Below are 16,215 nucleotides of genomic sequence, written 5' to 3'. Positions count from 1 at the left end.
CATTTGTGTGCCATATGGCTGTAACGTTATACTGTTTATGTTCTTTGAGTTTCTCCTTCACTTAATACTCTTAACACAACATTGCACCTTTTTATATATTTTCAGACTAAAGAGCAATTACCCTCCGGGGCAGAAGTTCTTACATTTGAGAGTATAGTGCTTTGCAAGATGGGGGGGAGGGAGGGATCTACAAAATTTACAAAAAGCTCAGGATTACTTTAGCAACACACATCCCTCAAAAGACAACTTAAGAAAACCAGAGGTATTTACCCGTATGCAAAAATGTGCTTACTCAACTTTAATATCAATATATTTATTCTCCCTTTGCCTATAGGGTGCACAACGGCCCAGTAGATTGAAAAGAGGGAGGAAAATATGAACATACAGGGAAAAGTAGCTTCTTAGGTTTTCAAAACCGTATGGGGTTTTAGCCTCCCCATGCCTACTAAAGTCAGGGGTAACATTTTATAAGTTCAGTGATAACTTCTTATTTGTAATCATGGCTGTATACCAAGTATAAATTTGTACCATGATTAGAATTTATGAATTGCACAGCCATGAAGTTTAAGAAAAAGGCTAAAGTTTTTATTTATCAGGTAGAGAGAGTAGTACATAGTTCACAGCAGAAATCAACAATTCAAGTTTTTTAAATATGAGCGTTCGTTAAACTGCTAATAATTCCTAAACAACAACAAACAGCAAAGTTGTATAAATGTACCAACATACATTTCACTGTATAAACTTCCATGTTATATGTTAACGCAACTCGTAAGCTGGGAAACCTGTACAAGTTTGAGTGCAGAATTTATTTTATTTTCTTTACAAATCAGTATCAGGCCCTTTAAAGGTAAGGCAGCATGATAACTTCAACCAGCAGACCTACCACTGCACATGATCTCAAATTTGTAGAGTTTAGGACTCCCGTAAATCAGATGTATGTATGCATCAGTGCAGCTTAAAAATGGATTCAGAAGTGACAATGTTCAAAAGAAATACTTCTCTAACTTCACTGTCTTGAAACAATAGCCTTCCTATGAAACCAATTTCTGATCAGTTGTTACCATTATCAACCTCAGCAGAGACCAACTAGTCACAAAAACCACATCTTCTAGCTATAAAGGACTTACAGGCCTGCTAAACACTCACTGAAATGAAAGAGCTTCAACAAAATATATTTCACTCACTATTGCCACAATGATAATCATTAAAAAAAAAAAAAAAGATTAGCTCAAAAACTGTACTCAATCCAAACAAAGTAGACTGTAGCAAAGTTTCTCTTTACTATTCCTCAGCTGAATTCCCCCTTGATATATATTCCCCCTATAACTTGCCTATTATATTACCAACACTCTAATTTTTTACCTCTGAGGCAGAAATTGCATGTGTTATTTAGCGTCTCATACAGGGGGGGTCCCGATTGGACCCTTAGAGAAAAAATAAAGGAATATCTAAAAAAGTTACAGTGCCCTTTTCCTTAAGGGCAGCAAATGCAAGATCTTGTACACACCTGGGCAGAAGGCAGGCACGTGACAGGGAGACAAGTTAGTCTCTAAGGTGCCACCCTGCCTACCTTCAGACTAACATCACTAACTGCCTCCCTCTTTATAATAATGTACATCTTTATTCAACACCATCAAAAACTCCTGGTGTCCCAACAAGCCCAGTCTTTCAAAAACATTGAAAACTAACCTCTCCAACCACTGTGTTTGGATAAAAAGAACTCAGTGTAAGTGGCAGGCTCAGGACAGGGGAGAACAGACCCACCGGAAGTCTCCCATTGCTTTTAAAAGCAGACACCGGAGGAAGAAACAAAGCTAACACGATGCTTATTAAGGATGCTTTCTTCAATGTGTCGCTGTACCTGATCTCAGGGCTGGTGCAGGCAGAAGAGCAGGGGTGGTGGGCAAGAGGCAGCTATTGGCTGGTACCAGGCAGAAGGGGCTCTAGCTTGATGGGCTTAAAAAAAATGCACCCAGCCCTCTTCTTCCCCCGGGGAGGCAGTAAAAGGACTGGAGGAAGGAATCAGAACTCGTGGTAGAGATGGTATCTTTTATCAGACTATCTAATAAATAGGTCTAATAGATAAAGAGGCCTGGCGAGCATTTGGGGAGTGGGGGAGCACACCGCAGCCTGTCACACACCCAAAACAGCTGCACCTCCACAACATCCAGGCCTCCTCCTCGTGCTGGGGGGGAGGGGACGCGGCTCCCCCGAAGCAGGTGCTCGGGCCTAGCCCCGGAGCGGAGGAGGCGCGAGGATCTGGCCCGTCTTCACGTGGTTGCAGCCCCCGTCTCGGGAGGGACCAAGGCCTGGGCCTCGCACGGAGCACCCGGGAGGTCCCGCGGGCGGCGCAGGGACCGGACCGGACCGGGCCGGGCCCAAGGCGCAGCGAGACGCAGGCCCCCGCGCCGCCCAGCCGGCTCCAACTTACAACGGCATCGTCTCTCCAGCGCCGCCGCTCCGCCCTCCCCCCGCCGCTGCCGGACCGGTCACTCGTGCCCCCGCGCGGCGGAGGCCGTGCGCATGATACGGGCCGGGCGAGGCCCTGGCGGGAGGAGAAACCGCTCCTAGGCCCGGCCGCCGCCGCTTCACTTTCCTCTTCCCCTCCGGCCTCCTAACATGGCGGCCGGGCGCTACCACAGCGGCGCTCCGGCGCGGGGGGGGGGGACGGGAGAACCCACGCAGCGGCGTGACCACCCCCGGACGTGGAGCGCGCCGCCTCGCTGGCGCATGCGCTCTCGCGCCGCGGCCGGCCGGCAGTTTGGGAAATGTAGTTCCGGCAAGGACGTTTGAAAACAAAGCGCTAACGGCCGCCGGGCAGAGGCGCGCGTGCGCAGAAAGCTGGGTTGGGCCGGGCCTGGCGCAGAGGGGGGAGGGGGCGTGTCTTCGAGCGCAGCCCCCGACTGCGCCTGCGCGGTGCGGGGATGTGAGCCCAGGGCTGCCTGGTGGTGGCTCGTGGGTACTTCCTGCCTGGCAGAGACAGCAGGTGCACGAGCCCGGCCGCTCCCTACATTAAAGACATTTGTATCCATTCATTTGCATCATAAGAGCTGCCACTGGCTGATTCAGACCCTAGTCAGACTCTTGCCTAGTTAGTACCCCTTTGCCACCACTTAAGCAGGCTGCGGGGTATCAAGTGGGTCAAACAGCCCATTGCCCCCGGCCCTATGTGTGGGTGGTCTGCACAGTTCATCATCCCATCCTTGTGTCCTGCCTGACAAGTAGAGATGCCCTGGGCAGAGGTGGGACCAAGGGTCCCAGGTGGACAAGTCTCTATTCCAGGCTGGCACTGTGAACCTGGAATGGAGGCTCCTCCATGGAGCCATCACCATGGGCCTGCATCTGGTGCACGTTAGGGATATCCCTGGCACCTGCACCTTCTACCAACAAAGGGGACCCTGGCACTCAGCTGCCTCCAGTGCGGCAGGTTGCAGCCCCTGTTGTGCCTCCAGATCTTCGGGCTAAGGTTCTGGCTGCGCTGCTTCTTGCACTGCCATTATGTGCTCCCCGTCCGTGGCCCCACCAAACCCTGGGACATCCTGGTCAGGCTCCTGCCAGCTCAGGCTAAGCTGGCCATCTAATGGAAGAGGAAGGAGGCTCTGGCTGGGGGGAACGCAGGAAAGTCTGGGGCTGTTTCTGTCACTGTGCTTGTGTCTCTGGGCAGTTTCACTGGTTGTCGTCCGCAGGTTCCCTTGACTCATTTAGGGGGCAATGAACGCTGGTCAGTGTACTCTGTTTGCTGTCCCCTTCCAGCTCCCTTTTTATCAGCCTGTGACCCTCACTCCCTTTCCTGTTCTGTCTTTATTTGGCCCCTGAACTCAGTTGATGTGTCCCTGGTGGCCTTCCTTATTAAGGGAGGCTTATAGTTTTACTTGATGGGTTTAAGCCCATGATCCACTTGGCACATCAAATAAGCCTGTGTCACACAGTGCCAGAGAGTGGATGCTGAGAGGGAGAGCGAACAGGGTACAACTGGGGCTTTTTCCACTGTTCTTTTTCCACTTGGAGCCTCCAGCATTTAAGGTCTGGAAAGTTCTGATTCTGGGGCTGCACCCCTAACTCCTGTGCTTGTGGGATGCCCGTATTAAATTGTATGACATCTAATAAATGGAAAAATATGTTTTCAGTAGATTGGTCATTCTTCTTCCCAGAATTTTTTTTTCTCCTTTTCTTTCCAAATAGCCCCAGTCAACATGCTTTGTGCTTTAGGAAATTGATCGTATCATCTTGGTTTCATAAAAATGGTTAAAGATGAACACGAATATAACCTCAATAAAGATTGTACTTCTCTGCAAAATACACAAAAAAATTACATAATTCATTACAAAAAAATCAGCTGGATGGTAACTGAAGAAAAGCCATCTATTTACTGTCACAGACTCTTGTGCAAGCCAGAAACTCTTTAGATTTGTCTTCGAGAACTGCCTGTATGACAATCTTAGGAAAATATATTGAACTTTAATAGCATAGATACGGTGAATGTCTTCTGAGAAGTACGCTAAGTACTGATAATAAAAAAGCAGCATAGAAGAGTAATGGCAAAATCATATTGAGCCACTATGCATCTTCCCAGTCACTTTCATGGGCCAGCATGCAACACATACTGAATACAGCAGCACTGTCTTCATCCTCTGTCTCAGAGGGGAAAAACCTTTTTGGCAGATGTGCCACAAGCCAGCCACACATCCTCCCCAAATGCCACCCTGATCTCCTCCTCCTGCCTGCTTAGCAGCTCCGCTTTCTACTTCCTACCCTGCACTCCCTGCCCAATCAGCTTTTGTTTGCCATACCCGTCGTCATGTTGCCTGTCCCCTCCCCCAGTCTTTTCACATACACTGCCTGTGTCATATGTAGCATGTGTACTGCAGGTTGACCACTCCTGCTCTCTGTGTTTTTGGCTGACAGCCAGAAAGAATGAAGCCCATATCAAAACTCCTTTTTATTCATTTTTCCTGACAGAGAAGTTCAAATCATTAAACTGAAATCCTTTGTATTACCCTAGTTATCTCTTAATCAGCAGAGGGCAGGAGAGGGCTTGCTGCTTTGGTAGGAGGGTAGGAGCTATACAGCTTTGCTATGGACAAGGCTCCTTCCACTATGGATATGGAAAAGACAAGAATGTTCATCAGTTGGTCCACATCACTGACCTAAAGAGAGCAAGTTAAGGAGGGAGATCCCAGTAGTCTTTCTTCAGGGAGAGGCGTTATTAGATTATTGTAGCCCACAATTTCAATTAAGTACATACTATAACTGATTTGCCTTTACAACTATTGTGCTGTAAGCAACAAGGTGTGCAATAAATACTATCTTTAGTACTGCCAAACATAAAAGTAACAGTGTAAAAAAAAAGTGTAAATTATACATGAGACTAAATAAAAATTGTTTCAATAGAATCAAATATTTATTGTCAAATACATCAGAAATGTTCTACCTTTGTATTTAATAGTGCTAGAAGTTAGGATGTTGTATGTATCAGTACTCTTTTACTCTTTCATTCTATTTCAGGATTATTCTTGAAGAGATATTCTGCCTATAAACAACAACATGATAAAAGTTAAGTATTTCACAAATCTTAAATGTGTCCAATTTTAAAATGTAACTAGTTTACAGAAGACTATTGGATAACATAACTACACAAAATGGGAGAAACTATTAAATGGCTCCCAGATGCAAGCTCTGATTGATATTCAATCAGTTTCTATCAGAATTTTTTGCATTATCAACATCCCTATTTATACAATACAATACAACCTACAATTAATGCTATCCCACTGCTGTTTCCTTTTTTCTGCAAAAAGAAAAATCCAGAACCATGTACATCTTACTTCCCATTTTTTCCCTTAATATAGGCAACATTTTTGCTAAGATACCTGTTAATAAGATAAAAGCCCCACCCCTTGCTCTGTACAGATATAGTCAGTCTGGTTTTTTTTCCTTCAAATTCATCAAAAACCTGAGAAAAACATAATTATACTCTTACCAGAAAATCAACAGGATCATCAGGCCTGATCTTGCAGCATTCATTTAGCCCCTGCATAAGTGTTGGCATGACATGCTTCATTAAATAGTTTCTTAGTGGAATGGACTGGGCTTCAAGTAATTCTCTCTCTTGCCTCTTCACTTCCTCTAAATGTTTGTTCTACAAGTGGTAAGCAAATAAAGAATTTGGAAAATAACATTTAATTCCTAAACAAAACAGCATTTGCTAAAATCTGTAATGGTGGCTTATAGGGAAAAATGCATCAGTTAGAAACAATGACGATTTCTTTAAAACAAATCATTAACAGAATATTACTGTTTCAGCTGTATCAATTAATAAGGACAGAGAAAGAATACAGCATGGTGAATAATGGGAATTTTGGTCCGCTTCTTTACCATTTAAGATTCTGAACACATCTTCCACAGTTAAAATTGCCAAAGATGAAATTATTTGCAAGTTCAAGGCAAAAAAATAATTGCCATCCACTGCAATTTATCTAAAGCCCTTGATATAGGTCCTTGTTAGAGACAGTACTGAATCAGACAGAGCACAGGTCTGATTCAGCAGGGAAATTCTTATGATTCTATAGCTTGAGAATTCATACTGAAGATAATTGAGAGATCATCAATTCTTACTGGTAGATAATCAACATTTTGCCAGGTAATATGGGAGTAAAATGCAATGTTGTCAGTAAGAAGTTAAGGAAGAAATAACTATTAGAAAAAGAGAAACAAGAATTTCTTAGGGAGATATCATTTATTGAACCAACAGCATAGTTGGATAGAGTTAGACAAGTTTTTGAATGCAAGGTCTGAAAAAGAACATCTTGCATTTGAAATCTTGTCTAACTATCCCAATTGTGCAGTTGGTCCAATAAAAGATATCACCCTAAGAAATAACCTTGCATAATTCCTGGACCATCATGGCTACCACATCACTTTAACAGTACCTATTTTAAAAAGATCATATTATAGTGTAGAGCTACAAATGGTAAGAAATAGCAGTTAATTGTTAGTAATGCTTGGCACCACAAAATTTTTTTTCTCAGTTTTGTCAATTCACTTCAGTACCTGCAAAAAATGACATCATAGTAATCACTTTTCAGTTCATGGGATCAACATGGTAACTGAAAAAATTGTTAAAAGGGCCCCCTACTGAGATACTAACAGCTTCTAATACCTTAGAATTGCAGAACCATCCAGAACGCACACTCTGTAAACAGCACAAGACGCCTGCAATACAACCTTCTAAGCCTGCTCTTTGCAAGGACCTATCATTGGTTGTCCAAAACCAGAGCAAAAGTTAGACCAGAAAATGGTATGGCCAATGCACACAGGACCTATTCTGATTCAGTGCACCTTCTGGAAAGCCTCACTTGGTGTGGTTCCATTGTGGTATAGCTGAAAACTGCCAACCTGTGCCAGAATCCTCAGAGGGATGTAAAGCTGTGCCCCCACAGGTTACAGAAGGCTGTCCAACTTCAGTGCAGCTAGAGGTCACAGTCTACACAGGCCCTGTGATTTCAGGGTAGATCCCTGGCACCCGCCCACACCAGCTGCATGGACTATGCTGGCCCCTGACAGGGCCTTTCCTGCTCCACTGCAGTGGGAGAAGCAGATGCCAGTTGGATAGCCCTAGGTTATATCATTACTCGTCCCTGCTTATTTAGCAGCTTGCAAAGTTATTTTTCCCCAGTTCTCTTCTCAGATTGCTCCTGGTATCTGAACAATCTCACTGGAGTTGTTTAAGCCATGAAGAACACAGTCATCAAAAATCTTTTACAGGTATTTTGATGCTAGCATGGCAAAAGTTGTTTTTAGTATACCTATATTTGATTTTTTAATTGGTGCATTAAAATGCACCCTGTGATGTGATATATGAAGCCAAATATGTCATTTGATATAAAAAACAGAGGGAAGATGTATGCGTTTCAAACAGTTTGCATGATTCTAACCAAGCATAAGAGGCAGGCCCAAGTCAAATATTTTTGTGTAATGTAAAATTTTAAGGTGGCTAGAAAGCTTATTTCTGTTATTTTCTAAAGTGCATAAATAATTACAGTTGCACAAATGTATCTGTTAGCTTACCCATTCTTCCCACTTTGCCATCTTTTCAGCCCTTTCATCAGCCTCTTTACGATCCCGTTCTGCTTGCTCTTCAGCTTCTTTGGCAAGGCGTTCTTCTGCCTTTTTATGTTCTAGTTCTGCCTTTTCTTCCTTTGTCAAACCATAATTTCGAGGCTCCCCAATTTCTTTGATGATCTCTTTTACAAGAACTCTGTTCTCTGGATCCTCCAACTTTGCTACATCTTTCAAACACAAACAGAAAAAGCTGAGTCAGTGACACAAGAACAGAAACAGGCTGGGGAGTTTGGGTGGGAGTTTGGCCCAGCTACTTTTTTTACCCGTCCTTCATCGTAAGCCTGCTGAGTGAAAGAAGGCAAAGGAGGAAGAAATCATTTTCTATAAAGTAGCAGCAGAACAGGATGAAGAAGCTAGCAGACAAATCAAGAAAATGGCTGGAAGATATCACAGTGCCAAAGCCATTGCCAATGCCTGCTTTTCCTATGCCTGTAGCTGTGTGAGCTCTGTCCAGGGGGTGCCACTGACCACTGAGGTTTCCATCCAGGTCCTGAACTGGCTTTGCAGGGACTGCAGCCTGCATGACCTTGCCTAGAACAGCCAGGTGGAACAGTGCTACTGGTATACTTTCATAGTTTCACAGTAGCTAGGGTCAGGAGGGACCTGAACAGATCATCTACCCTGACCCCCTGCCACAAGCAGGAATGAATGCTGGGTTCACAAGACCCCAGACAGGTGATCGTCCAACCTTCTCTTGAATTTGCCTAAGGTAGGGATGAGGACCATTTCCCTGGGAAGTTGGTTTCAGATTTTGGCCACCCTAACTGTAAAATATTGCCTTCTGATTTCTAACCTAAACCTATTCTCTATCAGCTTATTACCATTGTTCCTTGTCACCCCAGGTGGTGCTGGGGAGAAAAGGGCTCTGCCTATTTGCTGTTGATCCCCCCTGATGAGTTTGTAGGCAGTCACCAGGTCCCTCCTCAGCCTCCTCTTGCTGAGGCTGAACAGGTTCAGGTCCTTCAGTCTCTCCTCATAGGGCCTGTCCTGCTGCCCTCTCACCAAGCGGGTGGCCCTCCTCTGAACCCTCTCCAGGCTGGCCACATCCCTTTTGAAGTGCGGCGCCCAGTACTGGACGCAGTACTCCAACTGCGGCCTGACCAAAGGTGCATAGAGGGGGAGGATCACCTCTCTGGACCGGCTTGAGATGCACCTTTGGATGCATGACAAGGTATGACTGGCCTTGCTGGCTGCGGTCTGGCATTGGCGGCTCATGTTCATCTTGGAGTCAATAATGACTCCAAGATCCCTTTCCGCCTCTGTGCTTTCAAGAAGGGAACTCCCCAGCCTGTATGTATGCTGTGGATTCCTTCTCCCAAGATGCAGCATTTGTCTACGTTGAACCCCATCCTATTCTCATCTGTCCACTTTTGTAGTCTGTCTAAATCTAGTTGCAGCCTCTCTCTCCCTTCAAGTGTGTCCACCTTGCCCTACATCTTATTGTCATCAGCAAATTTGGACAGCGTGCTTTCCACCCCCTTGTCCAAGTCGCTGATGAAGATGTTAAACAGTGCGGGCCCGAGGACTGAGCCCTGGGGTACCCCGCTGCTCACATCTCACCAGGTTGAGTACAACCCATCCACCACTACTCTCTGGGTGCACCCCATCAGCCAATTTTTTATCCATCCGACTGTGCAGGCATCAATGCCACAGTCGCTTAATTTATTGATGAGGATGGGGTGAGAGACAGTATCAAAGGCCTTCTTAAAGTCTAGAAAGACTATATCCACAGTGACACCATCATCCAAGGATTTAGTTACTTGGTTATAAAAGGTATGAGAGGTACCTCCTGGTGGATTCCCTTATGAACCAGAAAAGAGCTACAGAAGAAGGTGGCTAGGCTCAGAAACATCCCTAAACATAAGGACTTCATCAATTTGATGCACAGAAACCCCCAGCATCATGGAAGAGGGACAGCCAGAGGGCAAAGATACTCAGTAACTTCAACATCGTAATTGACTTTTTAAATAAAAGATTAAATTAGCATCAATATTTGGTGTAAAAAATGTGGGAAGCGCATAAATACCTTCAGAATAAAAACCCTATTAAGAATGATAACATTGCTTTTCATTGATAAACAATCTTTTATTCCATAATCTCAGCTACTAATAACACCTCACATAACATGTCTGTGTTGTTTCCCTGGTTTTTTAAATGAGAAAACAGACAAAGACATTTAAGTAACGTTCACAATTGTTAATGAGTCACTGGAGAAAAGAACAAAATCTAGAAATCTTGATACCCAGTTCTCTGTTTCAACTCTGTTGCACACATTAAAAAAAAAAACTTGCAAGACCACATTTTACACAAATCTTCTTTTAACTGGTCATCCTAACTGATAGTAAAATCATTGTAAAATATAAATATTAATTTGGATCAATGATAAAAAAAGAACACCAAGGAAATTTCTCCAGCCTCCAACAAAATTAAATCCTCCCACTGAACTTAAAACAGCCAATACATTTCCCCCAGGAGAAATGTAAGGAAATAATCAGGCTTTTCTGTTTGATCAACAAATCATGAATTCTGGAGTCTGATGGACCAACAGGGGGCCATGAGATAGGATCAACAGAAGTAGTTACAGAGTTGAAGATCCCTCACTGAACTTATCCTTCCCATTAGTCCTCTACTGTTTACAACAGAAAGCTGAAAGCTTGTACACCTCAGCTGATTGCAACTGCAGCATTATCATCCAAGGATAGAAACAGTTGCTAAGGTAACCAGGATGAAGCTTCTTGTTTTAAAAATGAAAATTAACCCTTTAAATTAAATATGGAAATCAACTAGAAACCAGTGAAGATCATGAAGCACAGGTGTGATGTATCTGGAAGAAACAAGCAGAATGCCTCCTTTGACGAGTTCTGGAGTAGTCATCAGATAGGAAACACTGCAGTAACCTAAGCATGACATGAAATCTCCATCCAAAATAGGAAAAGAAATAATCACAATCTCTGTTTTTTTTCTTTTAAGCATGCACAGGTTTTAAATCAACCAACCTTTTCTTGGAAAGTGCTATTACCTGGACATCCAGAAAAGTGAACAGCTAAAAATAGATAAATTGTATGAGTTTCTGAGTAGGTACAATTTTCCCATTTATAATAGTGAATGAATATTCCAGTGATGCTGTAGGTATAGTCTTATTTATATTTGTTCTACAGCTTCCACTAAAAATATTTAGGTTATTTTTTGCAAAATTATGAAAGAAAAACATACTATATTTCTAACAGTTTATTTATAAATGATTACTATTACATACCTATAAACTGTGGATGTATTTCAAGTTCATCAAAATAGTTAAGAACAGTTTCATCTTCAGTGTTTAATTCCCTGAAGAGACTCAGAGATCTCAAGAATCGGTCCTGTGTATAATGAGTTCCAGCAACAACAGTTTCTGGAAGATTCATTACTCGGTTTTTTAGGAATTCATCAGAAGCATTCAAAGAAATAACAAATTCTGTAATGAAAAACATATTTCTGAGAGTAAAAGGCAATATCATAATTTTCTCTTTCCAGCGTCTATTATTTGTAAGTAACATATTCCTAACTAATGAAAAGAACAGTATGCAATGAACAGAAATTGATTTCAAATCTCCATAAAAACTGCATTGCAGAATGCCTTACTGAAACTTTAAAATTATAGCAGTTCACCAATATTTAATAATAAATAAATTCTTTAAAAAATCCTATTATTTCAGTAAAATTGAGAAGCTAAATTCAAAGCTACAGACTACACTTTATCACCCCTACTTACTGATCTCATAAAGGCTTACCCTGAAGTAATAGACTACTCATGGTTTGACTAACAGTAACAGAATCTAAATCTATGGCTCAAAAGAGAACTGTACACAGTAATCAAAATACCTTAAATAGAAGACTATAAAAGATTTATTTCCTTGGACACACAACTCAAATTAATAGCACTAAAAAACATAGTAACTCACTGTACTCAAAAAGTGCTCAAGCTATCAGTTACTATACTGGGATTTTTAATTTCATAAATGTATCTGCTCTTGCCTAAGCACACTTTCATGTAGTTGAGAAATACACAGAAAAAAATAAGTCAGACACAATATAATTTTATACCAGTTGCCTTCACTACAATGACAGAAGGGAAAAAAGCAGACTTTCAAACATCTCGTTTACCAGTTTTACTTTATATAAGTTTAACAGCTTCATATTTTTATTATTAATAAATAAACCCTGACGATTTTTTCTTGGGCAAAAATCAAAAGTGAATGGATTTTTTTTGCCTGAGTGTAGACTAATTGGCCTCCTTTTATCATAACATTTTCTCATATTCCTATTTAGTATGATTATTAAATGCTACTCTAAGCTGGGAAAGCAGTTTAACAAAGTCAGGAGGTCACATCTCATTTCTTGGGAAAAAACAGACACAACCCAACTGTAAACAAATCTTCAGAAAACAAACAGAAATGCTTCCAAGCCTACTCAGGCTTCTAACCACAGTCCTGGGTTAAGAACACAGCTTTCACTTAGACAATGGCTCTTCTTTTTCCAGAACAACTGTTTTTTGTACCTCCATATGTAGAAAACCTATTACCGCGAACAAAGGGATATCTGCAGCCTACGACAACAATTTATTCATAGTTTTACTTAAAAATGTGAACTAAAAATATGTCAATTTAATATGAAAAGATTGTTTGCTTCAAAAGTTGTTATCTTCATAAATGTTAAAGCCTGCCTAAAAATCTCAGATCACATCTTTGTTACATTGATTATAAGGACCACTGTACACTGAATTCCATCAGAGAAAGAGTGTTTTGAAGAAAATGCAAAGTGTTTTCATCTTCCAGTAAAGCCAGTAGGTCACTGTATTGTTGGAGACATTGAACACTTTGCAGAACCAGACTATACCACGGCTATCTGTCCTAATTCAGACAAAACTCACACTGAAATTAAAGCAAATAAAGAAACCAAGGGATTTGACCCTGCATGTGTAGGTCCAAAAGTACATTTTTAGATACAAATTTTATAAAAAAAAAAAATCAATTTAGCTATATACTGTATTTCAGGACACAATTCTAAAAAGTAAAAAAGGGTCTGTTTAAACTAATTGTTTTAGCTTCCAAGATCTGGGTGTAGATTTTTATGCTTATTCCACCACAGCTGACGTAATAAGTAACAAAATATGGCAGTTATTACTATTGTAATAATTTAGTATTTAATGGTATTTTCCCCACATAAATTAGATATTAATTTATTTGCTTTCCAGTACAAGATGCAACAGTATTATGTCAGCTAGGCAACTATTTTTGGTGAATGGAATGAGAGAAAAATGTGGTATTTTGAGACTTCCTAATCATTAAAGTGCTCTTTAAAAATATGCTTATTTAAGCAAGCATATCAAATCTTACCAGGAATAATTACTTTATCATAGTGAGGCATTTTGCCTTTGGTCTCTTCCTCTTCATCCTCATCTTCAACTAAAATAAAAGTAAAACACAATTAACATTGCTATCTCAAGTTGCTACTTAATACAGTGAGAAAAAGACTTAGTAACAATGTCAGTCCTTTATATAATACCAATACTTTATAAATCCAAGTCATAACCGCAAACTTTTAAGTTTGGCAGGTATGTAATTCAGTAAACATTTAGATACTTTTAAATAAAAGTGGAAATGTTGGCAAAGTTCCATACTTCAGAAGTGTTAAAAGTTTTAGTCTTCAAAATGAGCCTGGTACATCCTCTACCTACACAGACTTTTATATTGTACATAATTATCTGAAGATCTGCTGACATAGATCCTGTCAGCTACCCCAGAATCTGTCAATGTAAAGAATTAGTTGGCATTTAATTCAATGTGCTGACAGACACGCTCATACTAACTCTCTTCCGAGGGTATGGCTACATCTCTTAGACTGCCTATACACGTGCTTGTTGGCATTCTAATTAGAACAAAACCACATTGGAGCAGACTCAAATAATCAAGTCTGCTCCATGTTCTAATTAGAACACTGCAGCATCACATGTATTAAGCCCCTGCATGTTTTAAAATGGTCGCAGGGTACTTTAATTAGACTTCATTGAATGAGGTTTAGGTAAAGCATCCCATGGCCATTTTTAAATGTGCGCAGGCTTAATACACGTGGCAGTGAGGTGTTTTAATTAGACAGTCAGCTCAGGAACTGCTCTAATTAAAACACCCTCCTAAACCCCCGCCACCTTCAAGCATATGTATAGGCAGCCCTAACGTTTACAGATTTAGGAACTTGAGAGCAGATCCCTAACAACAACAACAACAACAACAACAATAATACCAAGTATAGCAGAACTTACGATTAAAGAGATCTTTTGCCTGGTCATAGGTCTTTGGGAAGCCATCCAAAACATATCCCTGATTCTTACAAGGCATAGACTTTAGCTTTTCTTTCATGAATTTAATCACATGATGATCATCTAAACGACCTAAAAATTCAAAAGATAACTTAACATATACATTCAAATACAGTCAACTTGTATCTGCTTTATAGAGAGGATGAATATCTGAATTATTTTACTAATACATTCACAGAAATATCCTAAAGTCTTTGAGTTAATAGCTGAGAAAGCCTAACTGTCTGTATTACTTACTATTTGGTAACTACAAATCTGCAATGGTAACATGAACTCATAGGTCGTGTTCAGGCAAGCGTGGCCATGAGATATGTGGTGCTGCAGACACGTCTGTGGTGTCACATACAGCACATTTAGCTGTTCTGTGTGCTGCAAGGGAGCAACGCAGGATTGGGGGTTTTTGACCCCTGGATATTCAGGGGTCAAAAAACCCATGCGAAAAAAAAAGCAGAGCGGCTCATGCAGGGGCAGCCCATGCCACTCAAAACCAGAGTCTGGCTGGCCAGAGTCACACTCCAGCTGCTGACCAGACTCCGAGTGGCAGGATTGCCACTGCTGTAGCCTTAAGAGGCCCCCAGATAAGGCTGCTGGGGCCAACCCAGTGCTGGTCCCAGACTTCCCTACCCCACCTGGGGTAGCCTATTATGTGCCAGAGGGCACATGGCACAGGTGTTCCCCAGGGACAACTAGCAGCTATACAAGCTGCTGGTTGTCCCTAGGGAACCAAACGTCCACACTCATGTGGATGTGGCCATGGGGTATGCCTAGAAAAGCACACATGTGCATTTCCTGGGAGACAAGCAGCAGTGGCACATAGTTGTGCTGCAGCAACTCGTCCCCGGGGAACACCCGTGCACACGTGCTCTGGTGTGCAGCAAGTTGCCCAGGTGGGGTAGGGTACAGCACCTGGGGTGGCCCCAGCAGCCTTACCTGGGGGTCTCCCGGGACTCCAGCAGTGTCCATTGAGGCATGAGGAGCCTGGCTGGGAGCTGGAGTGTGGCTCTGGCCGCCCAGGTTCTGGTTTTGGGCAGTGCGTGTACCACCCCGCTTTTTTCTGCCACAGGTTTGTTTTGACACTAGAATCTCCCAGTGTCAAAAAACCCCCTGCCACACTGCAAATTAACAGTGTGGCAAATGCTTTAAGAACTCCATATAGTACAAATTGTTAGGTATATAATGAAGGACTTTTTTGTATTTTCATTTATATTTGTAAGAATGTTTATATTATCAAGGAATCAATAGAGCCAAAAAATAAAGGAGGAATATTAGGACAATACATTGGTAAGGGCATGGTGACATCATATCACTTAAAACACTTAGAATTTTTCTCTGACTTTACCTGAAAGGGCAAAGAAACCTTTATAGAAAGAAAAATAGCAGAAATGTTGAGTCTGAAAAATGGTTACATTCATGTTTTTCACTGTCATTTAACATTACTATTTTGTCACCTATTTGAGAGCCTTAGTCTTACTTGTAGATGGGTAAACTGAGATGGTATTTGATTTAGTGCCTTCAACAAGGTCATTGAACAAACATATAGCAATGAAACTAAGTGTCCTGGAAATAAAACCAAATGTCCTGCTTCTTATTCCTCCCATAATAACTGACTTCAACTCCTTTGTCTCTTTTTATGCAGCTTTTACATGGCTTAGTTAAATATTTATAAGCCATTGTAGTAAAAATATTTTGAATATAAAAGTTTTCATTATTTTAAACAATGAAGCAAAGTCCATGAGTCA

The 16,215-nt window shown here is 41.6% G+C and overlaps 2 protein-coding genes across 6 annotated transcripts in view; both read right to left on the bottom strand.

The window, feature by feature from the left end:
• Positions 1-2,648, bottom strand: part of PAPOLA (poly(A) polymerase alpha) — a 70,641-nt gene extending 67,993 nt beyond the window's left edge. The window contains exon 1 of one of the 5 annotated variants that reach the window (XM_019481614.2): positions 2,432-2,648. In XM_019481614.2, coding sequence (XP_019337159.1) covers positions 2,432-2,439 — 8 coding nt within the window. In that variant the 5' untranslated portion in view covers positions 2,440-2,648. Of the gene's footprint in view, positions 1-2,141; positions 2,222-2,431 lie in introns of those variants that run through there. The other 4 variants (XM_019481613.2, XM_019481612.2, XM_019481616.2 and 1 more) reach the window with 4 other exon arrangements.
• A 2,725-nt stretch (positions 2,649-5,373) lies between these two features.
• Positions 5,374-16,215, bottom strand: part of AK7 (adenylate kinase 7) — a 40,914-nt gene continuing 30,072 nt past the window's right edge. Inside the window, exons 13-18 of the mRNA XM_006275839.4 lie at positions 14,420-14,548; positions 13,497-13,565; positions 11,378-11,575; positions 8,068-8,288; positions 5,981-6,139; positions 5,374-5,530 (exon numbers count right to left, since the gene is read on the bottom strand). Of these exons, the coding sequence (XP_006275901.3) occupies positions 5,492-5,530; positions 5,981-6,139; positions 8,068-8,288; positions 11,378-11,575; positions 13,497-13,565; positions 14,420-14,548 (815 nt within the window). The 3' untranslated portion in view covers positions 5,374-5,491. The remainder of the gene's footprint in view (positions 5,531-5,980; positions 6,140-8,067; positions 8,289-11,377; positions 11,576-13,496; positions 13,566-14,419; positions 14,549-16,215) is intronic.

This window comes from Alligator mississippiensis, chromosome 2 (assembly GCF_030867095.1).
Source record: "Alligator mississippiensis isolate rAllMis1 chromosome 2, rAllMis1, whole genome shotgun sequence".
In the NCBI taxonomy this organism is placed as follows: domain Eukaryota; kingdom Metazoa; phylum Chordata; order Crocodylia; family Alligatoridae; genus Alligator; species Alligator mississippiensis.
Note: the sequence above shows the minus strand (reverse complement) of the source record. Positions and strands in the feature narration are given on the sequence as shown.